At 44.3% G+C, this 24,714-nt stretch overlaps 1 protein-coding gene across 6 annotated transcripts in view; it reads left to right on the forward strand.

Annotated features, from left to right (window-relative positions):
* CHCHD6 (coiled-coil-helix-coiled-coil-helix domain containing 6) overlaps positions 1-24,714 on the forward strand; it is a 115,640-nt gene that overhangs the window by 88,011 nt on the left and 2,915 nt on the right. For 3 of the 6 annotated variants that reach the window (XM_042799794.1, XM_042799790.1, XM_042799791.1), the window contains one exon: positions 6,156-6,258. The exons of 2 other annotated variants lie outside the window; for them this stretch is intronic. In XM_042799794.1, coding sequence (XP_042655728.1) covers positions 6,156-6,251 — 96 coding nt within the window. In that variant the 3' untranslated portion in view covers positions 6,252-6,258. Of the gene's footprint in view, positions 1-6,155; positions 6,259-9,106; positions 9,221-24,714 lie in introns of all 6 variants that reach the window. One more of the 6 variants, XR_006165985.1, reaches the window with a different exon arrangement.

Raw genomic sequence — 24,714 nt, forward strand, 5'->3', positions numbered from 1 at the left:
TCTTTGACAGAATAAGAGAATTTCTGTTTATAGATATGATATGGAGACTTGTTGATCTCTCCAAAGGAATTGGAAAGGAGGCTGAATTACTGTTTGTTTGTCTCATCTCAATGCCATCTTAATTCCATGTTTGAGCACTTCTGCTGATTCCTTTTCATGGGCAAAAGAAGGGAGAAGATTTATACTACTTTTGAGGCACTGGCTGCAGCTAGATATGGTATGTTGGTAAATTATATGGCTACTTCTAATGACCCTCTGGGCTCTCTGACACATGACTACTGTGTCTTCTCATGGATTCATGTGTACACCAATTGCTGAGTTTGAACACAGGAGATTCCCTCAAGCTATATCAGCCAGAACAGTTGAAAGCTTTTGTCTTCAGTAGTGCTGAAGGTGGCCTACTTAGGATTATCATCATTTAACAAGCGCCATAATATCTCTGTGCCCTAGGATGTTGGCAGTACTGTTTAACTTCCTGTGGTACATCAAAGTTGTATTTTGTCTTTTAGTACCAAGTTGAAGTGTGTTCAGGAGAGTCCTGAGGCTCAGGAAATCTTCTGAAGTCTTGTAGAAGTAGACAGCCATTGAAAAATGTATTGGATACTGTGATCCAGGTAGGATTCTTCCCAGCTGTGTGTACCTTGAGCTGACATGACAAAGGCACTGTGATAGGGCTGGAGTGCACTAGAGAAATTTTTGTGGATAGCTTGTACTACACCAGTGACCACCATATTGTTCTGCAAAAGACAGCCTTAAAACATCTGTACAGACTCCAGATTGACCCCTCTGGAGCCAGAAGCAGGTTCATTGCTGAGAATAAACAGGATGTAATGTTCTAATGAGTTCCTCTCTTTCCTGCCTTGAGCAAATGCCTTGAGGCACATGGGGTGACACGTTGTTCAAGAAGAACAAGCGTTTTGGAAGCTATTAAATATGAAAGTCATACTTTGTTCTAGCTTGTGCTGATAGGGGCGTTATGTGCACACAATGTTATGCATGAACTTGAGACAACAGAATGCTCTCATGTTCCTTGTTTAATGTAGTATCAAATGTATGCTGGTTGGGAGATGAGCAGGAGAGATCCCAGGCTATGTGAGACAGTTCCTAGTGCCTTCTTGTTTTGCTGAGCCTTGACTTTTACTGCAGTAGAGCCCCATAAAATTCAGGAAGGTCTCTCCAATCGTGTAGGTGTATTAGCAGGTTTCTTGCACTGATGGATTAGAGCCAGGCTGTGTTCAGTAAATGTGGATAAATAATAAAAGGTGAGATTGTGTGCAGTGATCCCAGGTCTCCTTTCTCCAACTGCCACCTCCTGTCTGTTTGCGGGGAACCTTTGCACAGGCAAATGGCTTTGCTTGAGAGAACAGGCAATGCACTATTTTCTGACATAGTCAAAGGTGGCTGACACAAAGCCAAAGGAGAGCTTCTCTCTCAGGGACTAAAATGTCAACAAAGATGTTGTGCTGCCTTGCAGGGCCCTGATTGCTTTTGTATAAGAACAGAACAGATGTTGGAAGGTTAGGAGCTTTGTCATATACAGAGCAGCCCCTGGAGAGAAGGGCAGAGCTTGATAAGGTGTCATGGGTAACAGTGTTCTGAGTTTGATGTGCCAGCACCTCCCCTGAATGTATGACTTCCCCCTAGCTGTGTCTGGGGTTTTACTCTGATTAAGGAATCAGGACTCACATAACCATGTTGTGTGTCCATGAACCTGGTTTCTGTCCCACTCTCTGCTTGCTCTGAACCTGCTGGTGTGTTGTAGTGATGCTTCTCAGAAGGCACAAAGGCTCTGAAGTAATAAGTTCCTGTATATCTTGTGAAAGCAGGCAATTAGGTGGAGGGAAGGGACCCCAGCGGTGCTTGTGCAGGAGGGAATGGTATTGACTCACCCTTTATTAGACATCACTTTGGTCATAAGGAACTTAACTTTGAGGCACGGATCTGTAGTGACTAAGTGACTTCAGTTCTGCTGCTCATGAAATGGCCTATTTCTGCTTGAAGAGACTGGCTTGCTAAAGTGTACAAGAGGCTAACTTGTGCTTACCACTATAATCAGCTTACTTGGAGAGACTCAACAAGGGTGACATTGCAGCAACTCAGGAAAGAGAGCAGCCTTGTTTTTAGGGATTGTCCTTTGGAATATGCATTCTTTGTCCGAGTATTGATTTCATTCTTTGCTTTTGAGAAATGGAAGCAAACCCCTTGTTGCAAGAGAGGGCTACGGAAAGAGCCCAGTTTCAGAAGTTAATAACCTGATCCTTTAATGCATGTTGTTTTATTTTAGGATGAGATAAAAGATACAGTACTATCTGTGAGCAACCTGGAAGAAGAAAAGAGCTCATGGATTTAAGGTAGCTTGTTGTCTTGCTTCCTACACCTCTTTTTGAGTTGTTCAGTCAAAAGTTTCACACTTGGGAAATTTAAGCTCTGAGGACCAGAGCAACTGCTGATCCTCACTGGCCTCAGCACCTTCTCCTGCTGATCAGCAGGCAGGCTGTTGTCAGTTCCTCTGTAGCTTGGTTTTGCTGCTGCGTGTTGAGGCAGGACAGCTATTGAGGTGAGGGAAGAGAAAACTTTGCAGTGTTGTGCTCCTATGTCCAAGAACTAGTGTGACAGACAACTGTGTTTGAGTGGATAGCCCAAGATGTGTCAACTCACAGGTGGGTACTCACTGTGGTTGCCTGCTGTGATGTGGGTGGCTATTATGTGTACCAGTCCTTGTTCAGAGCTTGGTCACAGGGTCACTGACTTTTGACCATCTTTTTCAGTCCCTGCTGGTCATCCTTGTCCATCTATCGTTAAGCCCACTTTGACATGACTGACAGGAGCTTATTCCAAAGCTTAATGGGAGCAGGGTGTAGTAGTTGTGGAGTGTGGCCACCGAGGAACCGATCATGTCAGCAGGTCCACATGTAGGCTTTGGACAATATAGCAGGGGATTGTATTTATAAGGTTTTCACAGGCCCTGCGAGTGATGGGCTTTGAAGCGTGGTTTCCTCTGTGCTCTGCTTTCCCACAAAATCTTCAGGCATGATCCATCAAGGAGTCTGAAATATATTCAGAATCCCACTGCTGCTTTTTTCTCACAGTCAGCAGGGTTGTGCTTTCTTCTCCGGTGTGGAGTTGTTTGCTGTTGAGAATAAGCAGTCTCTTTTCTTGTGATTCCTTACCTCTCTTTGGGACATGATGCCATCAAGAAAACCAGCTGTTCCAATCTGAGAGTTTGCCTCTGCCTTCATGCTCTCTTGTTGATTGTGTTGAATCAATGAAGTGTTGCAATACTACAGAGAAAAGGGGGGTGTGAAGAAATTAAGAGTGAGCTCACACAGCAGGATTATGTAGAAGAGTATTCATATCCTGTCACATAGTTCACAGTGGCAGTGTCTGGAACCAGATCTGCTATAATAACAGAAATCCCATCGTGGAAACTGGAATCTCAGATCCAAATCGTTGCTTCACTGAATTCTGGGATCTGAGAGTTCCCACATGGAGAAGAGAGCTAGCTAATCTGAGCATCTGGGGAGACCTGACAGCAAGTCCTGGCTGCTCCGACTGGGAAGATGGTGACTTTGATAGGTGTAGTGGAAAAAATTATATAAGGAGAGAAGTAAGGGAGATAATCTCTGGATGCCAGCTGTAGCAGAAGGATAAGGTTGAAAATACTCTTCTTGTAAATTCTACAAATTGCAGTTCTGACTCTCTTAATATCTTAAACCACTGTCTCAAACCTTTGTCAATATGGGCTTTTTGCCTGTGACGCTCAGATTCAATGGCACCTCTGTTCAGCCAAGAAAACTGCCAGGTTGTGCTTTGACTTTGGTTCCAGCTGTTCAGTGCAAAAAGCTTTCATTGCTGCTATGAAAAGCTTTTCTTAAGGGACAACATAAAACAGTAGGAGTGTTGTGGTGCTTGAAGGTTGAAGTAGGCATCTTCCCTTGAGAAGAGTCTTCCAAAGCACAGCGGTCTAGTACACTGTCAAGTGGATAAAAGGTTGTAAGGATTGTGTGTTAATCCGTAGCTGTCTGCAATCAATCTCCCCAGCAGGTTTGGATCCGACTGAAGTTTGGATGCACCAGCCAGGTATGTAAGGGAATTTCTTCAGTGGCTCTGAACTGCTCCACAAGCCTCTCGGCTGTAGCTGTGCATCTGGGTCCTTCCTGCTCTTACTCATGCTCCTTGGTTCTTTCTCCATCTTTGTTCTTGCTTTGCTCTCTCTGTTGGTAGTTTCCTTGGCTTCATCAGTTTTGATTTGTACTTCATCACGGTACCTGGTCCATCCTGACAGCGGGATGGTAAGTTCACACTATACTGCATGTTTCACCTCAGGCAAACTTGCATTCTTCCTGATAATTGCCTCAGACTCAACAGTTGGAAGCGCTTCTCAGTCTTGGCACAAAATTCTCAAGTGCCACTGAAGTTTTGGCGAACTTCTGGAATTGTGTGTTGTAGAGCTGTAAGAACATGTCCTCTTGATTTCTCATTTCACATTTCTTATTTGCAAGTTTACTTCTAGGTATGCATTTGATTCTCTCTCTCTCTCTCATTTTATTTTTTAAATAGACCAACAGTATCTTAAGGCTTTCAAAACCATTTCCCTGAGGTTAACTATCTGGAATCCTTCTCTTAAGCTTAAAAACACTAGAAATTTGCCAACCCTCTGGGGCAGGATCTAGAAACATGAAGATGGAGGAATCCCCATTTTGACCATCTGGCACTAGAATCAAGTGCTGTACAGCATTGCCAAATTATTTTCTCCATTGCATTTTTTGTTTGTTTTATTTTGTTTCATGATGTGCCAAATACAAGATCATTACGAATGCTATGCTAGCACTGGGATGGGGTCTCCATTAGGTCAGGACAGTGCATAGCAAATGTTTGAGCTGTAGACAAGAGTAAATTGTTCTAGGGCTCTTCTGTGATGTTCTATGATTGAAACTCAAGCTGTGGGTAGTGAATGATGTCTTCCTCTCTACTTAGCATGAGCAGTTCTAGCCATCTATGGGATATTTCTTGTAGTATGTGCAAGCAAGCTAGAGATATGCTGTTGCCTGGTTTTGCTACCTCCTCTCCTATCTCTTTATTTATTCACCTCTTTCTAGAGTCTGGGCTCAGATTTTTCCTTTCCCCTCTGTCTTAATTTTTTCATCTACTTCCTTCCAGTGTTTCTGCACTTTCTTCCTCCCTCCTTTCTTTCCCCTCCTCTCCTCTCCTCTCTTCTGTCCCCTTCGTATGCATTTCTTTCATTTAAAAATCTGTATTGAAGCTGACACCAGCCTGCCTGTTCCCTGCAGCACGGAACTGCTGGTTTGGAAAGAGGAGGCTGAAGTTCCCTCAGGGGGGCAAGACTGAGTTCAGTGTCTGTCTTATTTTTAAATATGCATCTGAACATGGCTGATCAGAGGAGCAAAAGAAGTCTTTGGGTTCTGTGTACCGGAAGCTCATAACGACATAGAGTAATCCTCTGCATCCTCCTGTGTTCCTCACTGAACATGAAAGCTGCTTGGCACAGGGGAGTTTGACTCCAGGAAACATGGGTAAGATTCGGAGACTCCGTGGAAGGAGGGTAGAAAGGTGTGGGTGCTGGTGTAAGACTCACACCTTCTTTTTCTGCTTCAGCTTCTTTCTCATCCTGTCAGATTTATGCACTTTTTTTTTTTTTTTTAACCCTGACGGATCCCAAATTACATTACTTAGCTATACATCAACCTTGCAGAATGCTGTTTGCCTTGGGCAAGTAAAAGACTGATGACTGATCATCACACTGATGCGATGAGGGGTCAAGTTGGGATATCCCAGTTCCTCATTCTTATCACAACCAGTGCCACGACAAGGCACCAGAGAAGAATTTGCAGGTCTCCCAATAGGAGTAGCAGCTCTGCTAAGGCAGGTTGTGTACCCAGCTGGTGAATTTCCTAAATGTTTGTGCTGTGGAACTCTAGCTGCTGGCATCTGTTCAGGCAGCACAATGACGTAGTCACGTAAAGGGCAAAAAAAAAGGCAGGTGCTTACCAGTCCAACAGCTCTTGCCAGCAGATGAGGATCAGAAGTGAAGGAGAGCATGTTGAATTAAAGCTGCAGTCACAATTTTAGTTTAGACAAAATATATGTAGTTTGGCAGAATACCAGGTCCTAATTCTTGTAAAAATGTGTCACAGGGTCTCTCAGGACCATGGGAAGGTCAAGACCTCTGTTGGAAACCTTCTGTCAGCCCTGTTGCTTTCTGTGACCCAGGCTACTTTGGTTTGGCATAGATACAGGGTAAGAACTACTCCTTTCTGCAACGTGTTGCATGTTTCTGATCCTTAAAGTGTTCAGACCTGGTCTGTGTAGCTGGGGGTGTTCAAGGTGATTTCAGCAAGAACTGTGAGGGAGGCTGCAGGCTCATCTTCTTCGTGTTTTCTTTTAACATCATTGACTAGTGAGCAGCCTAGCCCATCAGAGGAGATACCCGACATCACCAGGAGTCGATACCAGATGTTTGTTAACTGGAAATGTACAATGACCATGTTCAGAGAAGGCCGAAGTAGGGTCTACTCTGGAGAGAGAAAAAACATACAGGTTGAGGAAGCTACATCTTAGTTAAATTCTTTTGATTGGAGAAGTCATCCTCTTCTAAGAGGATCTCAGTGTTTATGCTGTCTAATTTCTTTCTTTGACTTAAAAAAAAAGGTGGTAGTTAAGACTTTCCAGTTGGAGACTGGTGAAATGATATGTGTGAATGATAGAAGAATTGACTGCTGGGGTGGATGGTTTTGGACTTCTGTTCCAATTCTGCCTTTTGCTGTCAAAGGATCCGTGTTTTTGGACTCTGAGGTATGTTCAGTTGCTGTCCTTGTAACAGTTTGCTCAGTATTTATGTGGAAGAGGTGCATTTGAAGTGGGTGAGGAGTGGAAACAAGAGCTGGCACTGTGCAGCTGACTTCTCTGCAGTGCTGCATATTCAGTTGTCAATTTTTTCTCTACTTTCTGAAAATCTTTGGTTTCTGGTTTTAAAATAGCTAGTAGAGAAAGAGGATTCATTGCCCACAAGAAGGATAACTGGAGCCAGGTGGCAGATAGACCCTCCTTGGCTGTGTTCTTTCAGCTCCTCCCTGCCCTGAAGATGTCTCTGCTGGAGCTTTGGGTCCCCTGGATATGTCTGTCCATGTACCCTGTCCTGATGAGCAGCATGGTGTACACCATAGCTTATACACTGCAATCCTGACTGGCATTATTCTTCCTCACAGAACTTTCCTGAATAGTCAAACTGCTCATTGCAGACTGTCATTTTTTTCTGAAAAATTACATACCGCCACATTCTTACTAGAGCAAGGTTGTGTGTATGGGGGAGCCCTGGATAACGGGGTAGTAAAATCGCCTGAACTGGCTGCTCTGATTGCACCAGTTGCTGCAGCCGTTTGAGGCTGTGCCCATGCTGGGAGAATTCCTTAGGAAAGCAAACAAACTGCTACAACAATTCCAGTGTGATCCTATGTGACCTTGCTTTTGCTGTGGTGGGGAACAGTTTCCAAAAAAGCATTAGAAAGGATATGCCCAGAGTCGCTTTCATGTGTAACTTAAAGCATTCAGGATTTGACCCTGGGTCCCTAGAGGTAAAAGGCTGCTGTGTCAACCCCACTGCTTTATCTTTTGCCAAGTCTGAAATTCCAGGTTCTTAAGAGGAGCTGTTACTTGTATGACCTTCATGCGTGAAACAGTTTCTCTTTTAAAATGTTTTTTCCCCTTTATCAGTTATTCATTGAAGAGTCTCTTTGCATTTGTAGAATTTTGAAGGGTAGCTATTATTTTACCATTTTAATTTTCCCAGCTGTTCAAATAATTGTTTTAACCTCTCAGTGCCTGGAAATGCTTTTCACATCCTGGTTGCTCTGCATTGTATTTCTTTGGTTTTGTGTTTTAAATTACCAACAAATATTTTTTCCCCATTCCAGATGGTTATTCTATGACTTTCTTCTCTGTAGCTTAAGGGCTATATTGGTCTGAACAACACTCTGACTGCAAGGAACTTGTGAACTTTCATTTGGTGATACTGGGCTCTTACATCCTATTTTGGGGGGTGGTGATGGTGGTGTTCTTCCCAAGAGGAGCTCAGTACTCAGTTTTCCCCAAGAGGAACTCAGATCCCGTTAAGACCAGAACAAGCTGTGGTTATTCTGAAAGATCTTGCCACTGGCCTCTCTGGAGTTATATTTCACTATATATAAGGCAGAGACAATGAAACCAGCACAGAATACAGTGTCTTCACACATTATAGGTATTAAAGTCAAAGCATTAAATATGATAGTGGTTTCTCTAGCCCTGAGAGAAGGCTGTGACAGCTGAGGATGAGGCAAAACTTCCTGCTGGTCTGACAGGGGAGGTTGCTTATTGAGCTGTGTGAGGCACTCAATACCAGTATGGTATTCCCAGCCTAGGGTGATGCTTGGAGGAGGAGGGCTGCACCTTTTGTGTCCTGTCTAGGGCAAAACATTTCCATGTGAGAGTATCTCCAGAGCAGCAGTGTCTCATTTCATAGCATGTTTTCTTTTTATATATCTGTATCTCTATATATATATTTTTTTTTTTTTGGTCAATGAGCATTGCTTTTCTTGAGTATGTCTTTAACAGTCTTGCCATAGGGACAGAGGTGAAATTTGAAAATAAGTAATTATATTGTGATATTTTGGACATATTACTGTAGTATCTCTTGCATGCTCTTCTCACGTATTCCAAAAGTTGCAAAAGGTGATTTATAATTCATCAAACTAAGCGTAAAACATCTGACTGCAAAACCTATCAATCTGATCCCATCTCTTTCTAGCCCTTTAATTAAGGAAGCCCTGCTGAAAAATGTACCCATCAGCTACTGAGAAATGGTGCATTCCTGGACCCTCAGTATAGATCTTGAGTTATCCAGGTGCCAAAATGCTGTCAGAACTGACAGATCTTAGAAAATACACCCACAGGCAGAACATTATCCATTATACTAGCACTGAGCAGTGGGCAGTAAGGAAAAATCAGCAGAGAATGTGTCTTTATCAACTTTAATTGGCTTTTCCCGTTGATAAAAATCAGTGTACCCGGCAAGGAAGAGAACCTATCTAGCAGTTTGATCTTTCCATCCCAGAGCTGAAGGGTGCAGTCCATCTCCACTGACGTGTGACGTGGACTTGTCTCAGCACAGTTCCGAGCAGTGTGGTGGAGTCTACAACCCACAGAGAAGGCTGCCAGTCTGTCCTCGGTGAGTGACCATGTTTAAACAAGCGTGAAGAATGAATTACTCTGGATAAGTTGGATTTCATCTGTGCTCTAGTTGCTCGAAATTTGCTTCAGAGAGAACCAAACTTAGTTGAACTTTTGCTCGGTCCTCGCTTGTAAGTGCTCTTGGATTACTACTGGCTGGGCTGTGAAATCAAGGATCTGGGCAATGGATATGCTGGTGTGAAAAGGAGACAGCGGACAAAGGAAGCAGCAACTTTGCAAGAGCTACAGAAAATGGCACATGTAGAGGTTTGGGGAAGAGAACAAGCTTCTTGTGGGTCATTTGTCACTGCAGGTTTATATGTAGCTTTACATCAAAGGCAAATGAGACAGCAACTGTGTGTGGATTTCTCCTGGGAAGGCTGTTTTGATGCCTTGTTGCAGCATCTTGCATTTACTGAACTATGTAAAATGTTGCAGTTCTTCCTTGGTGCTGCTTACGTCTATTGCTATTAGATTTATGACAGTTTTATTAGAGTAAATAATATAGGAAAGATGATTGCAAATCTATTACTATACTAGGTGTTTTTCTAGTTGATTAATGAGAACAACTAATTTCTTTATTTTTGATCGATTTGGCAATGTGTAACACTTTTCTTGCTAAATTCCGCAGGGTTTCTGAGCATGGCTTTATTTTAAGCTTCTATTCTGCTAAGTCAAACTTCTCTATCTTATTTCCATAAATAATGGAAAACAGAAGTGCATCCACTCGGAGAAGATAGTTTGGTATCGGACTTTTATTGCAAAACTTTCCTTTCTACAGTCCCCGACGGTCTTAAAAACCATACTGTAAGACCATCACAGGGTCGCAATCCTATAAATATCAGTTTAACCCATATATTTAAAACTTTTCTATAAACCAAAATCTGTAAAGATCTGTTGTTCAGACAAATGCAGGAACGGCCCCGTGTCCAAAGCCCGCGGCACAGGGAACCACGCTGCCATCGGCGCGGATCCCTGCGACCTTTCAGAGCGTATCTGCCGTGCCACGGCAGCACAAGTCGGTCTTCGGGAGACGCTCCTGGCTTAGCCGCCTGGGCAGCGGGGGTGCAGGTCTGTGCCGGGGTACACTCTAGAGCCTGACACTGTACCAGCTGTGAAAATATGATGGACCTTATGGAAAAAAAAAAAAAAAAAAAGTGTTGATTGCGTGGTTTTTAATTTTTTCTTTTCGCGTATCATATGGCTAGGAGAAACATAGTAACTTCTTGTGTTCAGAAGGTTTCTTAGAATCTTGAAGCAAGTGGGAGGGAGGGAGGGATAACAAAGTCCATTCTGTTCCTCTAATTCAATCTGCCTATTTACAAGCCCAACCCGTCAAGTATGTTGTCACTGTTCTTTGCAGCAAGGGGAAGACTGAGGCTTTAAAAGGCTTCTGGAGAACATATACAGATCCACGTGAATAGCCTAAAACATCATAATTCACGTGGTTTCCATGGATGCTGGCCATACTGCAGTCAGGGCAATTCTGTTGTGTTGATCCAAATGCCACAGCAGCTTCACCAGGATGCAATATTTTTGACTGCTGGCCCTAAACTCTGGTGTGATGTTCCTTCCTGTCTGCTGTTAAATAGCTGCCCCGTGCCTGTGTGAATGAAGGGATTCCTGCATGTGTGGCCCAAAGAGATGGTAAAGAATTGTAAGGTTTATTATGCATTATAAAATAATAATTCCAGATGAAATAAAATGGGGAAAAGAGATCAGGATTTTGACCTCTTATTTTGAGATGGCAAAATGCTTTTTTGGTGGCCTAGAGTTATTAAAGGTGTTGCTATCCTAGATGCTCTGTTTGCCAAGTGTGCAGTGTAAATGTGGATGGATAGTGCCTGGCTCTGGCTCTATGTCAATCATTCCCTAAATTCTTGATGGTACCTGAGTGACCAGCTCCTCAGCTGCCTCCTGATTAAAAGCAAGGCTGCATGATTTTTCTATTTTTCTAAACCATTTGCTCTCTTTAATTGAGGACTGTGAGCCATTGTGTGCATAGTGCCGCAGGATCCTTGTCATGTAAGGCCTTGATAAATATGTATTGTGTTGTCAAGTGTTTGTAGCTACTCTGCAGGTAGCAGTGGAGAAACAAGCTGCATACAGTTAAGAGTTGTCGTGTCTCTGGGGTCAATGAAAACAAGGTGGCATGGGGGATTGTGGGAAGGGGAGCCAGGATAGCTGCTTTCAGCATCACCTGCTAATAAACCAGCTATTTATAGATCAGTTGAGGCTTTGTCAACTAGATTGTTAAATTAATATTTACATATGGGCTTCATTGTCTTTCACTGAAAATCTCATTTACGTTAGTGCTTGGACTGAAGTGCAGCTTCCTGTGCTCCAGATACACAAGTGTGTTTGATCAGAGTCCGTGGTTTGTAGTGTGTGTGAGAAACCATTCCTGATAGATTCTTGCCATGCAAATCCTCTTCTTCCCGTAGCAGCAGTTTCCCATCTTTCTGTGTGTCTCATTTCTTGCAGGAAAGCTCACCTTTGTTCCTAAATATCTGCAACTCATCATGAGGCTGATCTCGCTAGAGAAGAGATGAGCAGCATTTCTGCATAGCAATTCCTAGTTAATCTCTGCCTCTCAGAGAGAGACTTGAATTGTTGATGACTTGTGGGTAATTTAATAACTAGCAGACAAATAGGATGTGTAGATTGTAGTAACTTAGCCCAGATGCAAAATCCCCCATCCCTATTTGCATCTGTTTGAATGAATTTTGTTCTGAAGGTTTGCTTTTTACGTTTTAGCACCGGCGAAACAGCAGCAAGAGGAGCTGCTGCTCAGTGAAGCTGTGTTGATCACAGCAGGCTCCACACCTGGCTAAGCAGTTTCAATCCCCTGTGTGTGCGAGTGTGTGTGTGCCTTTCAAAAGGGAAGAGTAATCTACTTGCTAGAAGTGTGTGTCTCTCTCTCGTAGTCCTTGGACGACCTTGAACAGTCATTTAACTTGTGTTTATTTGCCCATCTCTACCTGGGCAGATATTACTTCTGTGTTTTGGAGTGTTGAGGTTGAACGGATGTCTCAGAAATACTGTGGATGAAAAGTGTTACTGAAACACAAGGTATTCATACCATCTCTTCAGACAGCTGATTGGAGTTCAGATTCACCTGCCTGTCTTTCTCTTTCTTGCTTCAAAGCTGTTTGGACACTTGGATTGTGTGGGAAGTCGGAAGGCAGCGATAGCAGGGCTGCGATGCAGACAGGTGTCACAGCCTTCGCTCAGCCTCCACTTCTTAGCACTTGCAAGGCTGTTGATAAGGTGCTGTTATGCTGGTATTGTGTTATTCTTAATCTGTTTTTGGCCTCCAAGGGGTCTAACCGCGTCTGTTTCTCTGACACCTCTGCAGGCTCTCTGGGCACCTCATTACTCTTTTTGGGAAGAGAACGTTGCAATCCAGTTATTCTGTCTGCAGAGAGCAGAGCTCATCTTCCCATGCCAGCCCAGTTGCCATAAAGTTAGACCTCAGAGAGCAGGTTGCAGTTTATCTCTCCAGGTGCATGAGGCACATAACATTGCAATGATAATACAGTATATGCTGAAACCATTTATCTTTTATTTATCCTTTTTAAGATAGCAAAGCCTCAATTTCTTCCCCTTCCGAATATCTCTTCTCTTGGCTCACGAAAGAGGGAGTGGGACAGGCTGGCTGTGGACATGGGTCTGGGAAACCTGGAAGTCGGTTCCTTGGTACTGCAAGTCCAGTGACTCAGCCAGTGCTTATTTCACCACCTCTTCCATTTTGACTTTAATTCTTGCTGAAGGCAGCACCTGATTCTTGCATTTTCAGATCTACCAGGTTTTTCTGCCTTCTGCTGATATTCAGGGGAGATGGGGGTGTGGTTTTCTGCAAAATGTCAAGGTCTCTTCCTGGAGAGCCGACAGCATAGGTGTTTTATATGTACACAGGCTATCGGGATGAGACATTCTTACTCAGAAACACTGGCTGAGACAGACAGCCATTCCTCCTGCCACAGAGAGACAGGCAGGCACTCACTATTGCCAAGCCTTGAAGTATTTGGCATGTTTTCTGTTGCCCTAGTTTTGTGGAGTTGTTCCTGAAGTTTTACAAGTACATGAGAATCTTAGTGCTGTTTTTTTATTATTTAAAAAAAATATGAAGGAATAAATAAAAATAATCTAGCCCTCCTGCTTAGGTAGCAGTGGTGTGAGAATAGGACTCGGGTGCTTAAAACCAGAAGGCAAACGAAGTAACCCCAGTGCACTGCTAAACAGTTTGACAAGTCAACCTTGTGGTTTTGTGGGAGTTTCAGACTTCTCTCGGGTTTTGAATATGTGAAGAGCGTGCAGCATGGCTCACTTTGAGTGAGGAAGTATTTACCGCTCTGTAAGAGTTCACACGTCTGCAATGTCCCCTGCAAGCAATAACAAAACGACCAAAACAATCAGTCTCCCCAAACTGGAAGAGCCCTGCATTTTTCAAATCTCATTTGCATTCCAATTTGTGCTTTTTTGGTTGTTCCACCTTTCAAGCCGTCCTTGCAAACAGGAGGATCTCAGGCTCTTTAGTTCTAAGTGGAAGCCAAGGTTTCACGTCAGAACATGATTTGGGGAAGTGGAGCTTTGACATTTTCATAGTTATATCATATATCATCAGACTTCCATATGAGCCGGCAACACCATTTATTCAGAGATGAACGTAATTATTCACGGAGGGGCCTTGTTCAGCTTCTTACTCCCTGATTGATCTACAGAGACTGACTGGCTCTGCAGGCCGGTATCTCCGTCCTTCCGTAGGCTCGCAGGAACACGCCAGGCTTGCTGGCAGCTGCTTTCATGTGGGTTCTGTAGGCAGCCCCAGAGGCACGTGCTCCTGAAATCACCAATGAATTCGTAGGCACACGCTCGCACCTCTGCGTTGCCTGAGCAGAGGGACACACGCGGTCAGACTCCCACAACAGAAAGGTTTCCAATAAAGCTGAAACACAGAAGTATTGTTTGTCCAACCGCTGGCAAATGCACAGAGCCATTGTGTGGGTCCTGAAAGCCTTGGCGCTTTATTCTCTTCAGACTGAATAGCAGCCGCAGGTAATAATAACACAAGATTAAAAAAGCCAACATTATAGGGGCATTTACAACCCGCTGAGAGAGTGAAATCTCAGCAAGGCTGAGCTGTGTCTCTAGTGATCCTACGTTTTTACTGCTTGATACGGAAATGATGGGCAGCTCTGGAGAAACGGCCACCGCAGAGCAGATGAAAGGGGGGTGGGTTGTCTGTTCAAATGCTGCAGTAAGTAGAGTGGGACAAATGGAAAATCAAGTGACTGGCCTGTGCCCCCGGTGCTGGTTGGGCTGGAGGGTGTGTATGTGTCCTTACATGCCTGTGTTTCCTTCCCAGGCTGGTTGAAAAGCTAAGCCTGGCTGGCGTCAGTGGGGCTGGACTCAAGTTTGCATAATTCAGAGCCTTGTGCTTGGAGGCCTTTGCTCAGCATCCCCCTGGGGTGGTGCTTTGGTAGCTGTCAGCAGATCCACGCAGGACCATTTGTGTGTGAGTGTAAGCTGTGAACAGATCGTGGATAAGAGATGATGGGATGACCCTTCCGCCTGCTGTGGACTTGAATTTTGGGGGACAATAAATATTGAACTTTCTGAATGCAAGTCTCGGTTTTAAGTCACAATAATGATAACTGCCTTACACAATTCAAGTTCAACTGACTGATACCATCTTACATGTGGAATTTCATTATTTTCAAAACAAAGAAACCCCACCCCACAAAAAAAAAAAAAAAAAAAGGACATCTTTTTAAGGGATGGTTCCTTATCTTAGAAGTCAAGTATTTAATTCAGTGCTGGTTCTAACAATTCTTTAACATAACTTATAATGTTCTCTGTGTACGTGTAACTATCTGAACAGCTTTGAAAGCCCCAGGTTTCCTCTGCACACACATGGAAGCTGTATTTGCTAAGCTGGAGGCAGAGTATCAGCCCATAGCAACGTCCTCCTCAGGATATGCCTAGGCTGCAGAATAGTGATGACATATCAAAGCCAGCCCAAACCTTGCTCGCTTGGGCATTACCAGCAGGCTAACCCTGGCAGTGCTGAGCCGCTGGGATACGTACCCGCCTGCTCAGACAGGTTTTGCAGCTCTCTGCTACTCGGCAGGTTTCTGAGGCAGCGTCTTACAGATGTGACCTTGGTCTTTGCTATTAACGATGCAATGAGTGAAATTGTGGGAGGTATTTTAAAGTAATAAAGCATTTTTTAATAAGAACTCATGCTACATGGCTAGGGCAGGTGTGGTTTAATGACTGTACTTTTCCTTTCTAAAAATGTTCTCATCTGTTCATGTGACTTGGTTTGCTTGTGCCAGGCAGCATGGCATGGAAATTGCTGGGCCTTGGGTGCTGTTTCTTGTGTGGGACATTATGGGGATTCGGAAATCCAGACTGCTTCACAGATTAATTTACTTGGATTAATGAATCTGTCCCTGCCTCCGTTTCCCCAAGAGTAATGTGAAGTTACTTACGTCACAGGGATTTATGAGCTTCTTTCTATATTGGCCATTTTGCAGAGAGTGAAATTCAGCTCAGAGGGCCTTGCAGAAGGACGAAGTATTTGAGTCTGTTCTGTTCTAATCCTGGTTACAGAAAATTGGCAAGTTCCTGCATAAAGTGTCTTTAAACACAAAATATAAATACCCTTGATTGCTGCGCTTTTTTTTTTTTTCTTTTTTTTTTGTCTTTCTCTCTCCCCTTTTCTCTCTCTCCTTCCTTTATGTGTTTTGTTTCTCTGTTAAATGTTACCTGTCTTAAACTGCAGACTGTTCAGGTTGGGACCTGAGAGCTCCTCTGCTCTGGCACAGAACTGTGGAAGAAGACTGTGGGCTGGCTTTGTTTCCACAGGTTGCAAGTATGAAATTAAATGTATGTTAGTGGTAAGGTCTTTGTGGGAAGAGGGTGTAAAGAGGTGTTGAGTGACACAAGAAAAGAATGGTCTAGGAGGGGGGAAGAGAGGATGTAGCTAAAACCAAATATGATGCTTGCTTTTTGCCAGAACCTTTGCAGCAGAAGCATGGAGGTATTCCCAGATGACAGCTCCCTTGTCTCTCTTTCCCCCTCCCTTTTCTCTCTCCTCCTCTGGGGCTACTGTTTTAGGATGAGTTGGTTCCAAATAGACAATACTTTTCTAGTAGATAAACGGACACCTAAGCAGCTGCGCTGGTATCTATCATGAACAGACATGCTGCACAGTGAGGGAAATTACAAGATGGGACCAGCATCATTTGTCATATTTAAAAAAAAGAAAACTTCCCCTCCACTTGAGCAGCATCCACAAGACAAGCGAACAGCACGCTTATAAACTGTCGCTTTCTTTTCCAGTCTCTTAATACGTTTTCAGATGCTCCCATTAAACATTCGATCTTTAGGTCCTCTTTGTAAAGGATGTGTTTTAGACAGATGGAAGCAGGTCTCTGTCCTGACACAGATGCAGGACTATAAATTTTCAGTGGAGGAGATGGAAGATAATTATTTAGGAGGCTTTTGTGGCTTATTCCAGCATCTGGTGTTTTACTAAGGTGCCCTCTGAAGAGGGAAAGGGACAGGAAGGAGATAGAGAAATGCAGAGCTTGTTTTTTACTTCATAAAGGTTTTTAATCTTGACAGAAGGATTTGGAATTTATGCAGGAGGAGACATTGATTGAGAAATAAAGATGCATCTTCTGGCGTTCATCATTCAGCCTTTGTTTGCTCAGATCCATGTTTCAGGTTGTAGGGCATCTTATCTGCTGTTCTCTTAATTGCATTGGTTATGCTGGGCTTCGGTGGGCAGTTGCTCAGAACAAATCCGTCTTGCTGAGGTGCTGACTACGACGGCTTCTGCATTCAGGGCTGAGCATGCACCTTCACGCAGGTTGCTGCCTGGGTGTGCCTGTGGTTGGGCATCCACACGTAATTGCATGACTGAACGTCTCTGTGGCCTCCCAGTCCGTCCACAGCTTCTCCGTTCCGGTCCGTGCGCCGTGCCCGACGGGAACAGGCAGCAGGCAGGGCTTCCCTGCTCCTCAGCTCCTTGATGTTGTAAAAAGGGAGTCAGAGTGAAATGTTTAGGGTTTCCTGGGTGACACTGGAAACCTCTGTCTAAGAGGTGTGGCTCAGTCATTTGACTGTCTCAGTTTAGGTCATTAACATTTCAAAACGCCTGTTATTTTTCTGTCTGGTTGCCTGAACTTGGTAGAGGATTGTCTAATTGGGGCTTGGTGCAGGCCAACTAACCAGACTTCTCTTCCTTGTGATCTAATCGGATCTTGCAGCTCCTGGGACCAGATATTTCAAGATACTTAAAGATTGGCAAGAGTTAGACATGTAATTAATTCTTTAAAACCTGATACTCAAATACCGTAAACGCTCAGTCAGCAATAAGCTTCTGGTACAGAAGAGTTGCAGTGCTGAGTCAAATGGGCTGATTCTGCTGAAAGATACTTCAGTTTCTGCTTTTGTACCTGGGCAGTGGAGGTAGTCTCCTAATACCATTTTTTTTTTTTTTTTTGTAGTTTACCTGTAGGCTCTTTCCTGTGACCCTAGTCTTTGGGACATGTTTCACAAAAACAGGTAGAAGTTATCTCCCACGTCTATCTGCAAACAGACATAAGAATTCCCAGTCCTCCTTTGGCTCTATCATTGCTGATTTTTGCTTCTTCAGCCAGAAGAAAAGGAGAGAGACATCTACACCCATATGGGTGAGATGAATACGGCTATCACACAAATAAAATTACTGGCTGCCGAATAGCAACAGCTTAATGAAAATGTGAACTGTTAAACAAATAAAGCCAGTCAAGCTCATAATACTTCTGCATGGAATTTCACTGTATCACTGAGCAGAAATAGAATTAGGCATAGAAAAAGGATATCTGGAGAAGTCTCTGCCTGCCTCTGTGCTTGGTATATGAAGCTGGACTAGATAGGAGTGAGCCATACCTTAAATGTGGACATGCAACCCAGACCTGGAGAGGAAATCTCTCTATCCAGTGCAAGAGCTTGCTAAAGCAAGGCAGAAAGGGGCAAGATAAAGCACTAGATTTCCTCTGAAGCTGAAATGCAAATTGTAGAGAGAGATGGATCCCTGGAGAACTGTGTGAGTTTTTTGCATTTCTTTAGCAACTTCTGCTGGTGAATAATTATGGTACCTCTGTGTGGTTGATGAGTAGCATTACTCTTATGTGCAGAAAGGGAAACAGAGATGGGGATTTATCTACAGCTGGGAGGAGTCTGACAACAGAGCCTAGGGCTCTGGCTCATGCCCTCGGGGCAGTGCTTACCTTCCTGTAGTGCATGGGAAACCTGCAGGCTTCTGTAACTCACAAGTGGCAGGTGAAATCCCTGGGATGAGAATTTAACAAGCACTATTGAGGTCCTATCTCAAAGGCACAGTGCTGTATCTGAGGGGTTGTGAAATGTTTTCAGCAGCTCTTTGCACTCTACCCAAGGACTGGACTTTCCTGTGCTTCCATCTTCATGAAAATTCCAGGAGTTAAAGACATGCTTATTAAAACTAGTGCAGGTTAATAATCTGTTCCAGGATGAGATCTGGGAAGGCAAAATGCAGTATATAAAGTTGGGATCAGCTTATGAAGAAGCCCTGCAGCCAAGGAGCTGCTCTATCTGCCTCCAGAGAAAATTACATCCTCTCTCCCTGGCTTCTCCCAGCTGTCTGTGTTTGGCTGTGAACAGTCAGAGGCAAGGGATGGGATGAGGTGATCTCTAGGAGTTCAGAGGACAACTGGGGTTGCTCTTTCTATCTTCTATCTTTTCCTCCACCCCCACCCTGATGGCATTTCTTTACAAGAAAGCATGTCTCAGCTAGGCTTGGTCTCAGACTTGTGTGGTGTGTTGAAGGTGTATTGTGTCTGGGTTATGTGAAGCTGTAATGTGCTGTGGAATTAGAGACGCTGTAAGAGTTTATATTCTAAGTGTCTTTACCTTTCTGGATGACCTTGTGAAATTTCTTTGCACCAGATCTGTATCTTGCTGTCCTGCTGCCTTTATCTAATTTGTTTTCTTGTGTATGTTACTGACATCCAGTGAAGTGTAATTTGTTTGAGAAGTGGCACTTATAACAAGGATTCTGCTAGTAATCCCTGCCTTGAATCCCTATATACACAATGTTCCAGGAATAATTAAAGTCACAAACTTCAATCTTGAGGGATGCACAGGGGAAACCTATCCTGAAATGAGGCTTGGCATATCTGACTTTTCTACTTCCAGTGCTTTTTAACAGTGGGATTTGCTATTTTCATTCCAGGACTGAAGTACATTTAAGTGGAAGTCTGACATCCTGAATTTACACGTCCTAACAACAGTGTTCATCAGTCAGTATTCTTACTGTATCCTTTCTCTATCCTTCTTTCTATTAATTTTCCTCAATAGTCTGCAGGGATCATTTGCCAGCCTGATTCAAATTCCTGCACTTCCCTGGCGTCTTGTTTTATAACATCTTGCATCATGTACTTTCCATTTCTGTAATCCATTTAATCCAAAATACTGGAATGGCTTTGCAGGTATTTATTGCATTTCTTTCTTCCTTGTATTAGGAGGTAACAGGTCATTTATACATCTTAATCCAAAGTCTCTTGGCTTCTGGGATTATTTTTTCCTTTTATTTTCCCACTGATTATACAGGGGTCCGGTAGCAAGAACAGGAATGAGAGTATGGAGAAGTTTCCTTTATTTGTGTATACTGTTTCATCACGTTGTGCTCAGAGCACGACTTGTTGGCAGTTTAGCAGTTAAATCCCCGCAGCCAATGTCACCCAGCAATAACATTACTGTTGCCTGTCCTTAATTTTTGGAAGCATTGGGTTTAGGATTTGAAATAATGAAATGCTGTTGCATCAGTAAGTGGTTTTCCATTCCTTTTGGCTCTGGAAACGGATATTCACAGTTGGGTGAAGTTCATTTTAATCCTCACAAAACCAGAGCTGGATTTGTACAAGTTGTCGTTGTTCTGCTTTAGAAACATTCTGTGCCTTCTGGATCCCTTTATCCCTCCTGGGGGCTAATCCATGAGCTTGCAAAACACTCGGGGTGACTCCAGTTGCAGGATAGAGGGGCATCCACTGTTATCTTCTTTTTCTTCTGCATTGCCTTCTCTCACTTGTTTCAGGAAGGCACAGTAGTGTTTGTAGTGTATACTTTCTGATGTGTATAGATAGTGAGATGTAATTATCTTCCCCTGAGGTGGAGTCATTATGCTGTCTGTAAAGAGAGAGGGTCACAGTCCTAATAGGAAATGATTTTAAAGCAATCTTGACCAAGTCTAGTGGAGCCATTTCAGACCACTTAAAACTCAGCTAGTCCTTCACAGCACTTGTGATATGTCCACTTTATGTGGTGAGAGGCAATGGGACTAACACTTGTCGAAGGATAAAGAAAATCTGTGATAAACGGCAGCATCGGCTTTGGGCGAGCGTTGTGTGCTGCCCCAGGGGAAAGGCACCGACAGAGCCCCATCTTGATTATTATTTTTCTTGATACTTATTTGGAAAAATGCAAGGCGCTTGCAGGAGTAATAAGCCAGTAGTCACGAAATCCACCACCGTGGGCTTCCTGCGCTACAAAAGCTGCCCCGCTGCCCCCAGGCTTGATTCCTGCAGAGGTGAGAGAATCGCTCACGTTTCCCAAGCAGGTGGCTGGGCAGATAGTGGCACAGTCCCCAGATGAGAGCCAAATCGCTGGTTGGATGCACCAGTGGTTTACCTGGGAAGTCCAGGCTTCAAACATGCTCTGACTTATTTGGTCAGAGGTTGTTTAATAGCAAATGCTACTTTGTGTTCTAAGACGTCAAAGGAAGATAGGCGTCAGCATGCTTTGGCACGTGGTGGAGTTGTGGTCAGTAGCACGGTGTGGAGAAAGACTTTGGCCGAGCTGATGGAAGGTGGCAGTCAGCAGTTGTAGGTCATACTGAGGGGCACTGGCAGGTCTGTTGGGACCAGCCCAGGACTGAAAACCAGACACCACTTCATGTAAGTGATTTTCTGTATTTCATTCCTTTTACAGAAGCACAATAACCAGAGATGTGCCGGTTAGCAAAGCTCTAAGCTAGTACCCAGGAGAGCAAGAATAACTAGTAGTGAAATGCTCCATGTCTGATTTTCATCCTTTGAGCTCCTCTGTAACATTATTGAAAAACAAAAATTGTTTAAATAATGGAACAGACCCGATGAAATTGTGCAGTGATGCAGAAGGGGTGAGGAAGGGTTATTTCCTTTCTTTCCATTACTTTTCTCCTCCTGCCTTGTCTCCAAAACGTGGGTGGAATCTGCATGTTAGGCACTAGCAACATCAGCCTGGCCTGGTGGCTTTTCTTAATGGTGAGAACGAGATTAAATGCAATTAACATTGATTGAACAAAAACTGCCCTCAGTTTGTATGCCGATTAATTAACAGCCATCCTTTCAGCAGTGACCCTTTGTAGAGCTGTGTTTGTTCCTCCTGGCCCCGGTATTTTCTAGTACATGTCCAAAATCAAAAGCACTGAGCATGTTCCCTACTGTGATGTCTGGGGCTACCAGCTCAGTGGGGGGATGCAGCCCCCCAACCAGGATGATTTTTTGTGCAGTCTAGTAACTGCAGAGCTGCTCAGTCAGTGGCAAAACATTTCCTGTTAAGCAAGGCTAATGATGAGAGCTCTCTGCGAGTTAGAACAATGATCAGAACAATTGTCTGGAGGAAATCAATGATAGGATGCATGAACAAGCGGGTGAGTCTCAGAACAGCTAGAGATTAGTTGTGCTGGTAAATAACTTCATATTTGGGTGATGCAGAGCAATGGGGAGGTGTCAAGGCAGAGCAAAGCAAACAGTGTGCCAGCTCTTGTGAGTCAAAGGAGACTGAGGAGTGGGGGAGAGGAAACCAGAAAGACTCTTTCAGTTCCTTGCGCTCTGTTGGTGGGGTATGCAAACCAGGGGACTTCCACGTGAAAGCACTTTCCAGGGTGTTCTGACAATGCGTCTGGTGAGTTTTTGAAAAGCATCTTTTCTGCTGTCAAACCAGCTTTGAAGGCACCATCTGGGGAAGTAGCCAAGAAGTCATCGGGTGAACTTCTCTGCTTTGCAAAGCTATTAACACCAGTACAGAGAAAAGGGAAAACAAAACTCTCTTCATAGCTTTTTGAATTAATGTTTTTTGTTGCTGCCAGGCATACTCCTGCCCCTTCTTATTCCAAACCCAAGGACAGCAACTGTTGGACTCCTGAAGGATGAGAGAGACAGAGAGGCTTTTCTGTGCAATAACTGTATGGCACAGAAGTGCTGTGATCCATTAGTCAGCACAGCTGCTCCACAAAATAGCCAATACCCGGAATGTAACAGAACAAATTGCACATAACCAAAAAATACCTACAGCATACATCAAACCAAAGTGACTCAAATGTCCCTGGCAGTGCTTTGGGGTGCTAATAGCCCCACAACAAATGCCTTATCCAGTGGAAAGGCCTTGAACACCCATCTTAGGACAGGTCAGGATTTTTATATTTTGTTAGTGCCTCTTCCCAGACTAACTGAGATGAAAAAGTTGTGCGGGCACATTACTGAAGTCTGCTGTGTGCCAACAGGTATTCTGGTTTTGAGAGCTGCCTGCTCATGGCAGGGAACTAGGAACTCTGGAGATTAATTTCTACTTTGTCACTGACACTCCAAATGCACCGATTCATTTATCATGGGGATCTGCTTTCTGATTTCTTCATAGCTACACGGTGCCCATATGTGTGAGCACCGTGGTGCGACTGCTTAAAGGAATATTAGAACAAAGGTAAGGCACTCACTGGAGGAAACTTGCAGGGTTTACCCTGTGAGACTAAAGTCTGGTTAAATAAATATGTCTTAGCACAGCTGAGGCTTGGCAAACAGCATCTCTGGCAAACACTGAGGGAGGAAGTTCTTCAGGGTCTGGGCTTTCAAAGAGGGAGATTCCTCCACTGGCCGTGAGCCTCTGGCGAGGCCGAGAGCCGAGGCGCAGAGCTAGCCAGCGACTGCGGGAGGCGGGGAGGATGCTGTGGGCTCGCCAGGCAGCCCCAAGCTCCTACGCTGGGATGCAGACTGACAAAGAAGAAAGAGGAGGAAGATGAGAGCAGTTCATTACAAGATCTTGCTGAGACTTTCTTTCCCTGATGCCGGTACCAAGGCCTCGGCTCTCTGTTACAGGAGAAGGACCGTGTTGGACATTGACTGGACTCAGTAGGGGTGAGATTTGTGGAGCAGATCTCAAATCTACTTGCAGAGCTTGACCCCCTTTCTCCTCACTCAACTGGAATAAGTACTGGAAAGCTACTGGCTTCGCCACAGGTGCTGCAAAGTGGTGGGCTGTGTCAGCTGAGCGGCCAGCCAGTTTTGACCGCTGTTAGTTCCCAGGCAGAGTCTCAGGGTGGTGGAAGAACATGGGTTAGTGGCTCAGGGTCCTGCTGGCCAGGAGGAGAGGCATGGAGGAGAGTGCTGCATACCCTCCAGATGGATTTGCTGTCAGGACCAAACCGATTGGCATTCTGTTTGTGCTGCAGCCACAGCCGTGAGGAATTGCCTTTGTATGGACACTATTCATATGTAGAAGTGCTGGGTAGGAGCTCATTGAGACTGGAACCTGGTGTCTACCTGACATAGTCTTGGCAGTGGCATTGGAAATAATCTACTTTCCCTGAGCAAGAAGGGCACTGTCCCTTCTCAAGAGGTGAGTGTGCAGTGCACTCTCCAACACTGCTTGTTTCCTGGGTTGTTGTTCTGCTGAGACTGCAGCAGAGACCAGCTAATGCCAATTGTGGGGCAGTTATTTTGTGACGAGGCACCAAACTTCTTCTGACCGAGCCTCAACTCCATTTCTTGGGAGTATTCTGTCATGTGGAAGCAGCTTGTGATTGCAAGCTGCCTGGATTTGTTGCATATGCAATAAGGGCATGTAGGAGAGGTAAGGTTTTTCCTTCCCTTTCCTGGCTCCTTCTGCTCAAGGTAAGTGTTGTAGCAGCCTGGTAGCATCTTGCAGGGAGGATTCCAGGTTGGAAGGAAATGGAAGGGATGCCAAATCTGTATCAACGTGGTTGCAGTGCTAGGTGAAATTAAAATGCTGGTGTAAATGGTTAGCTTAGCAAAGAGTGGGTTTAGTCTTAGAGATACCGTGTCCTTCCGTGCTATTACACAGCATGTGAGGCATGAAATTGATGCAACTGTGCTTTTAAGTAGTTAGCCACAGGTTTATAAACTGATGGCCTAGGAACAGTAAAAACAATTATATGCCTCTTCTAACAAGCACAGGCTTACATGATGGGTGAGCAGACCATGAGGCCTACAGAGCTTCCAGCGTGCAGGGGCTGTGTGACCTCTGCAGTCACTGGCAGAGGAGACCTCTGGCCTCCAGCATCATTAGCTGTTAATCGTGCCTGCTCCGCACGGCGTGTTCTGCAGAGGAGCCAGAGGAGCATGGGTTCACAGCCAGCCAGAGATTGTACTCTGGGTTCACTTTCTTTGTAAATCGAACCTT

The sequence above is a fragment of the Tyto alba genome, unplaced genomic scaffold (genome assembly GCF_018691265.1).
Source record: "Tyto alba isolate M040663 unplaced genomic scaffold, T.alba_DEE_v4.0 Super-Scaffold_3, whole genome shotgun sequence".
Classification (NCBI taxonomy): Eukaryota; Metazoa; Chordata; class Aves; order Strigiformes; family Tytonidae; genus Tyto; species Tyto alba.